Source organism: Mustela putorius, unplaced genomic scaffold (assembly GCF_011764305.1).
Source record: "Mustela putorius furo isolate JIRA1106 unplaced genomic scaffold, ASM1176430v1.1 tig00000868_pilon_pilon_pilon, whole genome shotgun sequence".
Classification (NCBI taxonomy): Eukaryota; Metazoa; Chordata; class Mammalia; order Carnivora; family Mustelidae; genus Mustela; species Mustela putorius.
This window is the reverse complement of record NW_025421502.1, coordinates 5,811,901-5,824,038: the sequence shown is the minus strand read 5'-3', so window position 1 is coordinate 5,824,038 and position 12,138 is coordinate 5,811,901. Positions and strand designations below refer to the sequence as shown.

Below are 12,138 nucleotides of genomic sequence, written 5' to 3'. Positions count from 1 at the left end.
AAGCTTTTCTAAGCAGGAAGTATGACAACAATGGAGAAAGAGAAGCAAGGCAGTTGTGCCGGCCTGATTAAGCAGAGGGATGGTGTACAACATAGGAAGGAAATAAAATTAATCACTACAGGACCTAATCAATGGAGAGATTTTACTCTAGATTTTTTTCTGAAGGATGTGGAGAGCTCTCTGAGGTCTTGAGGATGGCTTGAGAATAAGCCATTTTAGTTAGGTCAGTATGTCATCATATTCAATACAGATGGAAGAAAAGTTATACATGGAAACATTTATTATGGACTTTTCAATTCTTACAGATTATATTGAGTGATTTAGGGTAGGAATTAACACAGAAGTATGGTAATGACAACAAGATGCCTGTAATGACAGCACAAAGCTATCTTCCAGGAATTAATAGAAATTGACAGCTTTGGATAAAAGAGATCAATCAAGGCTGGGGTGGCAATGATGCTAACAATGACAAAAGGAGAGTGCTCAAAGACCTGAGTCCAAAGATTCAGAAACGAGGAGTATGATGCTACTGTGAGGGCTGACAGGGGGCTGGAATGATGCACAATTTGGGAAGAGTAATAAATGGGGAGCGGGGGCAGAAAAGGACTGAAGACTCTGAGAATCTAAAGTTCTACTTTATCCCTCTAACTGGCTGGAGAAGTTACTTCACTTTCTTGAATGTTAGTTCTTTACTGACAATAAGTAAAATAAAGGGGCACCAGATAATCTGGAAGGTCTTATAAAACTTTAATGATTTCATCACAGTGAGTTAGTTAGCAGTGGACACCAAACGGAGCTAAACACTGAACATAAAAGTTAGATGAAGCAAAGCAAAATAGAGCAAGGCAGTCAAGAGTAATTTTCTATATGATCTACAGAATTTAAAGTACATTTACCAAATCTGAATAAAAAATATATTTATTAAGTTCCTTTCATACATAGGATTGTTAGGGGCTTTCTCAAGAAGTTTATGTATTAGTGTAGAAGACATTGTGATTTCTAGCATTTCATAGTGAAGTTTACAACGTTGTATCCAAATCAAAATTAGCCTCTGAAGTAGGTACCAATCTCTGCCCTTTCAGAGGCACAGTATTCGACTGTGTCAAATACCAAGGTAAGGTCTCAGACAATTCTGGTGTAAAAGATACCATCCAGAGGCCCCTGGATGGCTCAGTGTGTTAAAGCCTCTTCCTTCGGCTCAGGTCATGATCCCAGGGTCCTGAGATCGAGCCCCCCATCAGGCTCTCTGCTCAGGAGGGAGCCTGCTTCCTCCTCTTTCTCTGCCTGCCTCTCTGCCTACTTGTGATCTCTGTCTGTCAAATAAATAAATAAAATCTTAAAAAAAAAAGATACCACCCAAATTTAATAAATGGTTCACTAGCTTTCTTTGGAAAAGAAATTACACTGGAAGCTGAAATTAGATATCAAGGGCTTAAAGGGGAAGAGGGGCTTGCAGCACAGACGGTCCAGAGTCTGTCAGTGCTAAAAGTGTACTGGACAGGGGTTCCAGGCTAGTTCAGTTGGAAGAGCCTGCCACGCTCCATCTCCCGGTTGTGTGTTGGGAGCCCCATGTTGGGTGTAGAGATTAACTAAAACATGTTAAAAACAACTTGACAATAAACCTTTTGGTGCAAAAGATAAACATATTTGGCTTTTGTCACATAAATTATACTTTAAAAAATTTATTTTTTATAAACATGTATTTTTATCCCCAGGGGTACAGGTCTGTGAATCGCCAGGTTTACACACTTCACAGCACTCACCAAAGCACATACCCTCCCCAATGACATAAAATATACTTTTAAAGAAAAAAATATTTTTAAGATACACATACACCTAGCTTTTCTTCCTTTAACTGATGAAACCGTAGGAGAGGACAGGCGCAGTCAGCTCACAATCGTACATACTTCAAAAGGTCCGGGAGAAACAAGCGCTCCCAAGAACGCAGGAAGACCTTGCACGGGGTTGCAATGCCACGAGATCCACCTTTGGGCAGAGCGCAGCTGAAAATTCCTCAGAGATGTGGGCTGCAGAGTTGCTGCGGCTGGCAATGAATTGACGAACGAGGAGACCATTTCACGGCCTGAAAAGCCAGGGCTCATGGCCAGTCCCGCGCCACTTAGAACCCGCAGGCTCCCGGGAGAGGGGGCGGATCACTAACGCCAGCCATCTCCCAGGGCAACAGCCTGATGGCACTTCCTGCAGCTTCTTTGCAGTCAAAGGACGCCACTATTAAACGTCACTTCCTACGTAGGTGAAGGCAAGTTGACCTGTCGTGAACTGGGGTTTGAAGTCAGTATTGCTGCTCTTCCAGCGGAAAAGGCTGTTCTGAAAGGCGACGGCGCCCCGGGTTCTGCTGGTGATTGGCTTTTTGTAAACCAGTCCTTCGAGTTTCTTGCCATTTCCCACCGCACCACACCCCTCCTCGCTTCGCCCTCAGTGAGTGCGGGTACGGTGGCCGAGGAGGCTCGTGTATAGCGGAAGTACAGGGCAGGTGGGCGTGCTCAGCGGGGCTGGAGGTGCACGTGGCGTCGGTGAGTTGGAGTAGGGAGCAGAAGGGTCCGAAAATGGCTGGATCCGGAACCCAGCTGAGGGAGGGTTGGGGGAGGAAGGGAATACGTTGTGAAGACCTTCCTGCCTGCTCTGGGAGGAGGTACTAAGCGGGGACGCCGAGGCTGCTGAGTGGTCCGGTCAGCGCGCACAGGCTCTGGGGAGGTGACTCTCCTCACCCTTTAGGTTCATCTCTAGCGACTTGGTCGTGCGTGAGGTGGCAAGGTTGCTGTATTTATTATTGTCCCCCCGTATGGTGTTCTAAACGTGGCTCAGAGGGGTTAAGTGGTGCACCCAGACGGCACAGCGACCCAATGGTACGCACTTTTTTTTTTTTTTCTCAACAGGTAAAGTAAGCATGTCTTTTCGAGGAGGAGGTCGGGGGGGCTTTAATCGAGGTGGCGGTTTCAATCGCGGCGGCAGCAACAACCATTTCCGAGGCGGAGGCGGGAATTTCAGAGGCGGCGGTGGCGGCCGAGGAGGATTTGGACGAGGAGGTGGCCGCGGAGGCTTTAACAAAGGCCAGGACCAAGGACCTCCGGAACATGTAGTTTGTATGTCGCCTTAAATCTTAGCCTGCTTGTTAGTCTGCTTGGGGCGGAGGTTATGGGTTTAAGTTTGGGGGTTACATGCTGAAAGATACCTCTAGCAGCTCTCCTACGGAAGTTGCTGCTTGGTTGGGGGAGTCAGTTCTGGAGATGCTGTAAACTGACTTAAAATAATGCTTTATTGCTGTGATGAGAAAGGGAAGATGAAGAAAGCAAAAGAACACGTAGAATGCGTACGTGGAGGTGGAAATTGAGCTTGGGCTGAAAACGAAGTTATTAAGTAGGTAGTATTGTGTATTTACTCCTGTTGTTCCCGTTTTACAGGTAAGAAAACTGTGATTCAGAGTTAGGTTTCTTTAACTCTGGGATCATAGTAATAAGTGATCAATTTGAGATACAAAGCTTTTCTGACTCCAAAGCCCATGCTCTCAGTTGCTGTTCATAAGTAAGAGAAGTGTGAAATAAATTGCTTGGAAGGGAAATTATAGAGGGGAAGCCAAGAAGAAGACCTAATTAGAGTAGTTTTGAAGTAATTATCAATGAGGTGGGATGGAAGCCGCGGAATGTGACACAGATTGGACAGGAGAAACCTACATCAAAAAGGAGAAATGATGAAGAGAGTTTAATATAAAGACGAGGTTGGGCCTCAAAAGCAGTTGTGCAACATGGTTTGAAGAGTGCAAAGGGTAGAGTCATAGGTCCTAGCCCCCCAGCATGCAATGATCCAGGCGTGGTGCACTGTGAGGGGGATGGAAGTGAGGGAAAAAAAGGAAGGGTTTGATGGGAGAGAGATTCCAGTGGAAACAAATTTAGTAGAACTTGGATAATACTTGGGAATAAAAGGTTCCAGGTTTTGAGCTTGGGTGATAGGGATGAAGAATTGGTTTTGCAGGTTTTGCAGGTGATGAGTATTTTTGTATGGGGTGATAGTCAGAAATAATGGTATTTTGAGATCCCACACTTCTTTGAAAAAGAGTGAGGAGTCATTGGTGTAGAGGAGGTAATGGGAAGTTATAAAAGGGGAGGAGAAAAAGAACAAAGACTTGATTTACGGTTAGGGACTGTGGAAATGAAAAGAGACAGTAGAGTGTAAGCATCGTGTTTAATATAATAGTTATTATTATAATAAAACACCTGTTATAGGTTGGTTTTAATGTGCCAGGCATTTTTCTTAGCACTTGACATTTATTATTGTGTTTATTCCTCATAATACTGTATGTTAGGTGTTGGTACTGTTATTAGTCCTTATTAATGACGGGGACACTGAAACAGAGATAAGAATCTTACTGCAGTTCACATAGCTAGTGTGGAGTTTGGGGCTTTTTTTTTTCTTTTTGGCCTCAGAGGAGAACAGATAAAGTGAAATCCCAGGTAGCCAAGAAGAAAGCTTCCAGATGATGTTAGTCAATATCATTTGAAATTGTTTTATATTTTAACATTTTCTTGTCCTATTTCAGTATTAGGAGAGTTCCTGCATCCCTGTGAAGATGACATAGTTTGTAAATGTACTACAGATGAAAATAAGGTGCCTTATTTCAATGCTCCAGTTTATTTAGAGAACAAAGAACAGATTGGTAAAGTGGATGAAATATTTGGACAACTTAGAGATTTTGTATCCTTTTTAATTAGATTAAATTAATTAATTAATTATTACCCAGTGATCTCATTCAAAGGTTACCATTTGCTTTTTCTGGAGCTAAGTCCTGATTTAATTAGACTTCCTGCTTCATTAAATTGGACAGAATATTGCTATGATTGGACCATAAAGGAGAATCAAGAGAGGAGGATGTATTTTCAAATATTGAAAAGACCCTATAAGAGTGACTTCCTTTTTTGGAAGGTTTTAGAAATGATTGCCATTTGGATAAGTGCTACAGGATTAAGGTACTTTGTTTTGATTATGATGATGCCACAGGAGTAGTGTGGAATTAAAAGTTTTAAAAACAAAAACTTCATTTTCTCTTGGAAACTCACTTCTTACCTTTCCTAAATATTCCCATATGACTTTGTTTTTATAATTACATATGAATTCATGAGGTTATTTTTTATCTTAATTGCTTATTCCTTAATACAACTAATAGTATTTTTCTGTTAAATTGTCAGAAAATATGAAGGCATCTTCCTTTAAAAAACTGCAGAAGGTGAGTCAAGCTTAGGATAACTAGGATCTTTGGTTTTATAAGTGAATGACCTTCCTTAGGACAGTGCTACTTAGCACTTGAGAATCCCCTGCTGTATCACTAGTGAAGCTCTTAAATTCAGATGTTTTGTACTTTAGATGTTGAACTTAACTGATCTCTAAAAGCCAATTATTTAATATTTAACATTTATTTTAAAATAAATATTTATTAGCAAATTCTATAACTGCTATAATGTGTTTTTTAGTTTATGTAAAGCTCTTACTGGAAAGCTTACATGACCTAAAATTCTAAGTAAAATGTTAAATTTTGAAATATTATTTGGGAGAAGTCAGACATTAAATGATTTCACAAATATTTCAATAACATTTTGATACTTGGTATGAAGGAGAAATACAGATTGCTAATGAGAATGTTAGTAGTGGGACCAAATTTAATATATTGGATTTCTGAGGAAGTGAACTAGAAGCCGAGACCTGAAAGTTGACTAGAGGTGATTCCCAAACCTCATTGCTCATCAAAATATCTACAGGAAGGGCGCCTGGGTGGCTCAGTGGGTTAAAGCCCCTGCCTTCGGCTCAGGTCATGATCTCAGGGTCCTGGGATTGAGCCCCACATCGGGCCATCTGCTCAGTGGGGAGTGTGCTTCCTCCTCTCTCTGCCTGCCTCTCTGCCTACTTGTGATCTCTGTCAAATAAATAAAATCTTAAAAAAAACAAATATCTACAGGAGCTTTTAAGGTCATCATTTCTTGGCCCCACTCTTAGAAATTTGAGCAAGTAAGTCTTAGATAGGGATCAGGATTCAGTTGTAAAAAAGGAGGCTCCTGGATAATTTTGATATATTAGGCTAACACTTGGGAACCACTGCTAGCCAAAGAGGTGGAAGCCCATTGCAAGTAGAGAAAAACAGTTTGTACAAGTCTCTGAGACAGGCAATTTAAGGATCTGAAAAAGCAGAAGTATAGTTCAGATACAGAACATTTAAATGAGACTGGAGAGGTGCAGGCGTTCAAAGTAGTGGGAAAGAGTTAAGTGTTAGTTTTGTTTTTAAATATTGTTTAAATTGTTTAAATATTTGTTTTTAAATATTAGGATAAATACAGTGAAGTTATGTTAAAAAAGAGTACTGGAAAAATAAAAGAGGATGCTGGAAAGGGGTTAGTACAGTATGTAAAGGAGGCAGGACAGAGAATTGGATTAATCCTGGAAGAGATGATATTTCGGACTAGGGTGGTAGTGACAGTGGAAATGGAGAAAAGTGGATTGATTCATGAGAGATACAGGAAGTAGCAGTGATAGATCTTGGTAGTTGATTAGCAATATCTGGGGTGCCTGGGTGGCTAAGTAAAGCCTTTGCCTTCAGCTCAGGTTGTGATTCCAGGGTCCTGGGATGGAACCCCCTGGTTGGCAGCTGGCTCCATGCTCAGCAGGGAGTCTGCTTCTCCCTCTACCTCCCCTCCCCCTGCTCATGCTCTCTCAAAAATCACCATCTTTCACATGTCTGATTTCAGCATCTTTGTGGATGTACCAAAATCGGGAACATTGGAGAAGAAGGGAATTGGGGGAAGATGGTGGATTCAGTTTTAGACATAATGAATTTGAAGCACTTAGGAGATACTCAGATAGTTAGGAGCTCAAAGGAAGAGCCTGGATTAGAGATGGAATTGGAAGTTGTCATTGTACAGACAATATATGGTACAGTCTAGGAAGAAAGAATGAGAAAAAGAGCTTTGGGATACCTCCTAAATTAATATTCTCTCTTGGAGACTGAGAAGTCACATCAGTAAAGGAGGACACAAACCAGGAGAGTTTTATAAAAGTGGTTTTCACCAAAGTCAGAAGAGCAGAAATGCTCAACTGTGGCAAAATGCTGCTGTAGAGTGTTCTTTGGATTTAGCAACAGCGAGGGCAAAATGTCATGGAGCCAGTGGAATGCTGGGCTCACTGATGAGATGGGGACAGTGCCTTGTTGCTGGCATGTGGCTGCTACTGGCTGTAGGAACCCTGGCAAGTACCCACTGGGAAATTGACTTTTGCTTTAGGTGGGCCTGAGAGCCAGGCTTCTCATTTAGTGACTTGAAAAAAGGAATTTACCTGCAGTACCCACTTAAATTCCATCTGGATGCCTGCCCTTTTTCATGATATTTTTACTTGAATATTTATTATTTTAAAGATTTTATTTATTTGAGAGAGTGAGTGAGAGAGAGCATGAACGGGGGAGGGGCAGAGAGGGAGAAGCCGACTCCTGGTTGAGTGGGGATTCCAGTTAGGTGGGGCTCAATTCCAGGACCCTGAGATCATGACCTAAGCGGAAGGCAGACGCTTAACCAACTGAGCCACCCAGGCGCCCCTGTCGATTTTTTATTTAGTGGGTTTGTTTTGTTTTGTTTTTTATCACGGATGCTAAATTGTACATTCTGCCTTTCCCCATTTCTAGATTCTCTGTTTAGGTTCAGATCTTCCTTATCTAGCCTAGGCTGTCTCATTGAATTTTCTGTAATGATTGAAATATCTACCTAGTATAGTAGCCACTAACCATTTGTAGCTGTTGAGCACCTGAAATGTGACTAAAGTAACTCAGGAACTGAATTTTTAATTGTTAATTGAATAGCCACATGTGGCTAATGACTGCTAAATTGGGCGGTGCAGAGCAAGACAGTATTTTTGAGAGAATGGGTTTGAAAGGAAGAGTGATAAGGTATCTAAAGAGGGAGTCAGACATCTTATAAGTGATACATTACCATATGAAACTGCTTATGCGTGTTTTACGTAAAATTGTGAACTATACCTCATTATGTTTCATTATTATGAAAAATGTCTTTAATCCCAAATAATAGAGTGGGTTTAGTTGATGCATATCCTTTATGACTTTTTATGTTCAGCAAATAGTTACTGATCTGATCCTTTATTAAAGTTTTGAAATAACTAGTATGTGCCTCATTTTTAATTTTAATGTTAAATTTTTAATAGTTTTCATTTTAGGGCAATTCTTTTGAGTGAAGAGGTAGTTAATTTTTGGAAGGCATCCATTTATCAGGAGAAATGAGACGGAATTGGTCTTGGGTTTTTTGTATGCATGTAAATGCTTATTGTGTATGAAGTTTAAGTGCTTTGTGTACATTACTCTTTGGATCTTCACAAAGACTTTGGGGTAGGTACTTTGTTTTCTTGATTTGATAGATCAGAAAACTAAGGCACAAAGAAATTAAGTCTTTGCCTTTTAAGTCTAGTGAGTAGATTCTTAACGATTATACTGTAATGCTTCCTAAGTCGTCACACTAATTGTTTCTGTTATACTTCCAGTTTTATATAGACCCATATAAACTGCTGCCACTGCAGAGGTTTTTACCTCGACCTCCAGGTGAGAAGGGCCCTCCAAGAGGTGGTGGCAGGGGAGGTCGAGGAGGAGGAAGAGGCGGAGGTGGCAGAGGTGGCAGAGGCGGTAAGTTATTTTGGGGGGAAATTTTCTAATGAGATTTCAAAGTAGCAGCCAATTCATATAGTACAGTTCAATTTTTTATGTAAGCAAACCTCCTTTATGCTTATTTATTTATTTTTTTTAGAAAAGCTATTTTCAAATCTTGGCAGATTGTCAGAGTAATAGTGCTCAGTTTCAATAACTCATTTAAAAAATCTAATAAAGTGTAATTTTGAAGGATTTTATCTTTTTGGGGTTGTTCATGTTTTGTTGAGCATTTTATAAGGTATAAAATGGTGGGTGGTTAGACGATGAACAGAGTTGGGGATAAGGTGCAGCAGCATCGAGTATGGCTAGATCTGTTAGTAGTGGGGTGGTGGATGGGTGGTGGGATGACTGGCAGAGCCAAGTTAGTAGGAAGGGGAGCGGAAGACTGGTTGGATATCTTCTGTTACTGAAACAGAAAGGAGAGAACTGTTTTTACCCTTGTCTTTCTCAATTTAGTTATTTCATTCTAAATGTGCTTTTTTGGGTCCACATAGCTAGGAGATAATCTCTTTAAGAAATCTGAATATATGTCTATTAAATATTTTTGAGACTCTAATTAGAGATCCCCCTCCCATTCTATATTCAGTCTCATATATAACGAAAAGAATTCATGTTTTCTTAAAACTTGTATATTTGTATACCAGTATTTTAGAAATATGTTTGTTTTTCCTCTTGTTATAATTCATCATTCCTTACCACGAAGAGAATTAAAAATGGAGACTGAAATAGGAAGCTAAATGTGTGTTAAATAATTAAAAATTTTACATTTTCTAGTCAACATGTGAGCATCAGTGATCGTCCATAATGTAGCTCAATTAACTTTAAATAATTGTTTTATTATAGACTCTCCAGAGTGAAATCAGCTCCATCTGCTACCCTTTGTTCTTATGATAAACATCCTTAGTTCAATTGAAAAAGTAATTAAGCAAAAGTTGAGGTACTCCTACACTTAACAGTAGGGCTGAATGGAACTTTAAAGTAACAAGTTTTTGTAATTCATTAAACCAGAATACTTGTTTAAAAAGTTGCAATCTAGGGTATTAGGCTTATCAGAGTAGGATAGGCTACAATAATTTTATAAATATTTCCTTTATTTTTAGGTGGTTTCAGAGGTGGAAGAGGAGGTGGAGGCTTCAGAGGAGGAAGGGGGGGTGGTGGTTTCAGAGGTGAGTGTGAAAAAACAAATCTTGGAATCACTGAATTTCTGAATTGGTATTATCTACCATTTTAATTCAGTCTTATTTTAGTTTCTCCAGTGTATGGAAATCGTGGTGTTCTTTGCTTTAGCCTGATTTATAGCTTTATTTTGATCACTTCTGTGCTTTGCCTTTTGAATTTTTTCACCTACTTCTAATTTGTTTTGCCGTATTAATTTGACAAACAAAAAGGTATAATATGAATGACAGTTAAGTGTGGTAAATTGGTTGGCTAAGCAGTCTAAGACCTCATGCTGATTTTAAACTTGAGATTTCGGGTATCGTGCTATTAAAAATTGATATTCTGGGGCACCTGGGTGGCTCAGTGGGTTAAGCCGCTGCCTTTGGCTCAGGTCATGATCTCAGGGTCCTGGGATCGAGTCCCGCATTGGGTTCTCTGCTCTGCAGGGAGCCTGCTTCCTCCTCTCTCTCTGCCTGCCTCTCTGCCTACTTGTGATCTCTCTGTGCCAAATGAATAAATAAAATCTTTAAAAAAAAAAAAAATTGATATTCTGGGTGAAGTAAGTCAAGCAGAGAGAGTTAATTATCATATGGTTTGCTTATTTGTGGAGCATAAGAAATAATACAGAGGACATGGGGAGGTGGAGAGGAGAAGGGAGTTGGGGGAAATTGGAGGGGGAGACGAACCATTAGACTGGACTCTGAGGAACTGATGGTTTTGGAGGAATGGGGGGTGGGAGGTGGGTGAGCCTGGTCGTGGGTAATTTGGAGGGAACCTATTATATGGAGCACTGGGTGTGGTGCATCAACAATGAATTCTGGAACACTGAAAAGAAATTTTAAAAAATAAATAAGAATTTTAAAAAATTGATTTTCTGTAGCCTTAATACTTTCATTTTCTCTTAATCAGGGAGAGGACATTAAGTATAACAGTTGGCAGAGAAACTTTCTACATGAACTACTTCTATGGATCAGAAACTTGTTTCTTGAGCAAGTCTTGAAGAACTGATCGTTTTCTGACAGTGGAATTAAAATGTCAATGCCATGCAAAAATGAGTGCAACAGAATAGGTGATTTTGCTCTAAGAGTATGAACAAACGTTTTAATGTTTTGTACAATGTTTGGAACTCTGGGTGCTTAATAAATGGGCAGTTTCCATTTGAAGCATACTTGGAATTTTTAAAATAAAATGTTTTATTTCTTTAAGTTGTAACAGAGCAGCTGTGTTTATTAAAACAGGGCTATTTTTGAAGCTAAAAGGTACAACTAAGCTTAAACTGAGTGGATTTCATATAGAAAAAATGATTTTACATATGTAACTGATCTTTAAAAAAAGTAGGTTAGTGGAACAGTACTTTGACCTTTTTTATAAATTAACACCCCCTTTCAAAATCTTTGCCTTTTGTTTGTGAAAACAGTACCTTTTATTGCATTTCACTTGTATATGTAAGAGTTACTAAAGCATTTTCTTTAATAACGATTAATAATTGATTAGCAAATTTTGGTTTTGATTATGAATCAAGTTGGAACAGCTCTGTTCACGTGAGAACAGAAGTTCAAGAAATTTCTGGAGACATGTTCAATTCTCATTCAACATAGATGGAATCTTGAAAGTTTTACTGAATGTTTTTATTTTACATTTTAAAAGAAACTCTAAAGGTTTAAGATGTTATTTATCATTAAAAAAAGATGTTATTCATTATAAATATATATTTGTTCAGATTCCTGGTTACATGTTCAGAATCCTGGGTAGGGACATTACAAATGAAATTGATTTTTGATCCCCACTGCTAGTGTAGTATCAAGAAGTAACTATGATAACAAGTTAGAATACTGTGATAATAGGACCATTTCCCTGCCATTGATTTTTTTCCCCCCACACGTATTTGTTCTCAGAAAGTATGATATTTCCATCTTTGCTTAAATTTTCTAGCATACTATACCTAATATTAATACTTGGTTAACTCTTGAATACTTGTTTGAGGTAGCATATAGTATTGTCTATGTCAGTGATTTGGGTTTTATTTATCTTTCTTGATTAATAGAATTGCAGCAGAATTAATAAATATGTTGGCCATGAATATATATAAAATGAACAAATATTCGGGAAATTACTTTTTCGGGGAGCCTGGTTGGCTCAGTAAGTTAAGCATCTGCCTTTGGCTCAGGTCATGATCCCAGGGTCCTGGGATTGAGCCCCACATCCGGTTTTTTGCTCAGCGAGGGGCCTGCTTCTCCCTCTGCCCCCTGCTCATGTCTCTCTCTTGCTCTGTCTCA

The 12,138-nt window shown here is 39.4% G+C and overlaps 1 protein-coding gene across 7 annotated transcripts; it reads left to right on the top strand.

Moving 5' to 3' along the window:
• Nucleotides 1–2,248: 2,248 nt before the first annotated feature.
• GAR1 (GAR1 ribonucleoprotein) lies at nt 2,249–11,067 on the top strand. Of its 7 annotated transcripts, none has more exons than XM_045085546.1 (7): nt 2,249–2,359; nt 2,898–3,104; nt 4,556–4,710; nt 5,180–5,239; nt 8,542–8,680; nt 9,805–9,870; nt 10,772–11,067. In XM_045085546.1, the coding sequence occupies exons 2-7, from the start codon at nt 2,909–2,911 to the stop codon at nt 10,783–10,785; spliced, it is 630 nt and encodes a 209-aa protein (XP_044941481.1). In that variant the 5' UTR covers nt 2,249–2,359; nt 2,898–2,908; the 3' UTR covers nt 10,786–11,067. The 7 variants fall into 7 exon arrangements, with proteins under 7 accessions (XP_044941481.1, XP_012909444.1, XP_044941482.1 ...); XM_013053990.2 differs by having other exon boundaries at nt 2,253–2,439; XM_045085547.1 differs by having other exon boundaries at nt 2,255–2,534; nt 9,805–9,816.
• Nucleotides 11,068–12,138: the final 1,071 nt, after the last annotated feature.